A 2,000-nucleotide genomic window follows, 5' to 3' on the forward strand; every position below is an offset into this window, starting at 1 on the left:
TATGATTTATAATAAAAAACTGAAGCCTTTCAGAATTCCCAAAAACTTCCATCTGTGTTACTCTGCATACAAGCACCAACGAAATATAGTTACCGTCTCCGTAAGCTTTCTACTTGTGTAATTCTGTCAAAATGTTAAGCTTATACCAACTCTGTTTAGAGCATGGATGACCTCTGCGTCCGTCAATGACTCTTCCCTTCAACCCCCATGGACTTCCTAGCCGACTTATGCTGTTTTCCAGCTGCAGGGCCAAATATCTGAGAAATGGAAGAGAAGAAAGCTTTCCCGTGTTTTCCTGATCTCCCCTCCCTCATCCCTCTTTTCATAAAAGACTGCTCCATCTCCAGCTCGCTTAGCCTCACTCTCATTCTTGATATCTCGAGCTTGAGTTTTCCCGGTTCTCCCTTCTCAATGAGGCATAGTTGTCTCTGGGAGAGACAGTGGAGCTTGGAGCTGCGCTTCCACTGATCATACAATGAGAGAAGGAGCTAGCTGCCATCTGCAGATGAGATGGAGAAGGTCGACTTGAAGCGGAGCTGCTCAAAGTAGAGGACACGGACCACCATCTGGACAGGGAGACCGTCATTCTGTGCTGCGTGGTTTGAAGCTTTTTGTGAGAGCTTCTGGCAGTCAATGAGATTGCAGAGCCTCTTGCATTCTGACTCGGTCAGTGAAGGATGAGCCTGTAAATATTCCAAAAATAATTACCACAAAAAACAATGCAAGCTTTGGGTTGATGGAATTTTTGAAAACTAGAGTTGGATAGCAGATTGCAAGTGCACGAGAGATTAATAAGATGTATAATGTTCTTTATATCTGATGAAGAGCATATCTTAAGTTGAGCCTCGTTTCTATGCACAAATTCTTTCAAACAAAAGTACAACGGTAAGGAAAATGATTAACCTAGATCATATTCATTAAGTTAAAAGAAAATTGAGTAGAATTGAGCATATATATTCAGTCAGTAAGTATGAGCCTGTAAGTAATGCAAGAAAAACTAGACAAAATTTGCAAGGTTCATTGATGGAATTTGAAAACATAAGAGATGTATAATGTTATTTATAATCAATGATAAGATCAAACTTCAAGCAAATATCAAAATTTTATCCATGTTTTTATGCAAAAGTTCTGTAAAATAAGATGGCAATGGTTTGTTCAACAGAAAATTGTATATAATTCGCTGACATTTCTCAAACAAGGGAGCAAGGAAAATATTACAGTAGTGTATGTGTAATTAGAACAAAACATTCAGAGTTTTACAAATGCTGAATCTAGAATCTTTGTAGTATAAAATTTTGTTTCTTAATTTTTTTGTTTTTGTTTCAAAACAACAGGAATCTGAAATAGAAACAGATTTCAAAATCCATGGATATAAAAATGGTAACAAAGACGTTGTTATTCAAAAAATATAAAAGAATTTTTTTTAGAATATGGAAGACATAAATCATGGTGTTTCAAAACTTAGCTATTAGTGCAAACACTAGTAGAAAATCACCTATTCTAGACGGAATATTCTAGACGGAATTATTTCCGTCTAGAATGTATTAAACTAGACGGAAATTTTCCGTCTAGAATATTCCGTCTAGAATAAAATATTCTAGACGGAAAATTCCGTCTATAATAGTATCCTAGACGGTTTTTTTATTTTTTATTTTTTTTAAAAAATAACCAGATATTCTAGACGGAAATTTCCGTCTAGAATACATTCTAGACGGAAATTTCCGTCTAGAATAAGTGACCATTTAAAAATTACCGTCAAAACCCCAGCCGCCCTACTTTCCCCGCCAAAATCGGAATTTTCATCCCTAAAATCAAAATTTTCAGGAACACCCCGCCTCATCCCCCCAAATCTTCAACTCCAAGAACCTACTCCTCCCTCCACCGCCTCCCCCTTCTCTCCCTCTCCCTCTCCCTCCTCAACCTCACCCCCGACCCCTCCCTCCCCCTCTACTCCCTCTCCCTCCACCGCCTCCACCACCTCTCGCCTCCTCTCGCCTCCT

General features: G+C 38.5%; 1 protein-coding gene across 1 annotated transcript in view; it reads right to left on the minus strand.

Moving 5' to 3' along the window:
- The window catches only part of LOC109831284 (BTB/POZ domain-containing protein At3g08570-like), a 31,220-nt gene continuing 29,402 nt past the window's right edge, over window positions 183–2,000 (minus strand). Inside the window, 3 exon segments of the mRNA XM_020398617.1 lie at window positions 183–389; window positions 392–491; window positions 493–683. Of these exon segments, the coding sequence (XP_020254206.1) occupies window positions 183–389; window positions 392–491; window positions 493–683 (498 nt within the window).

The sequence above is a fragment of the Asparagus officinalis genome, chromosome 2 (assembly GCF_001876935.1).
Source record: "Asparagus officinalis chromosome 2, Aspof.V1, whole genome shotgun sequence".
Taxonomy (NCBI): Eukaryota; Viridiplantae; Streptophyta; class Magnoliopsida; order Asparagales; family Asparagaceae; genus Asparagus; species Asparagus officinalis.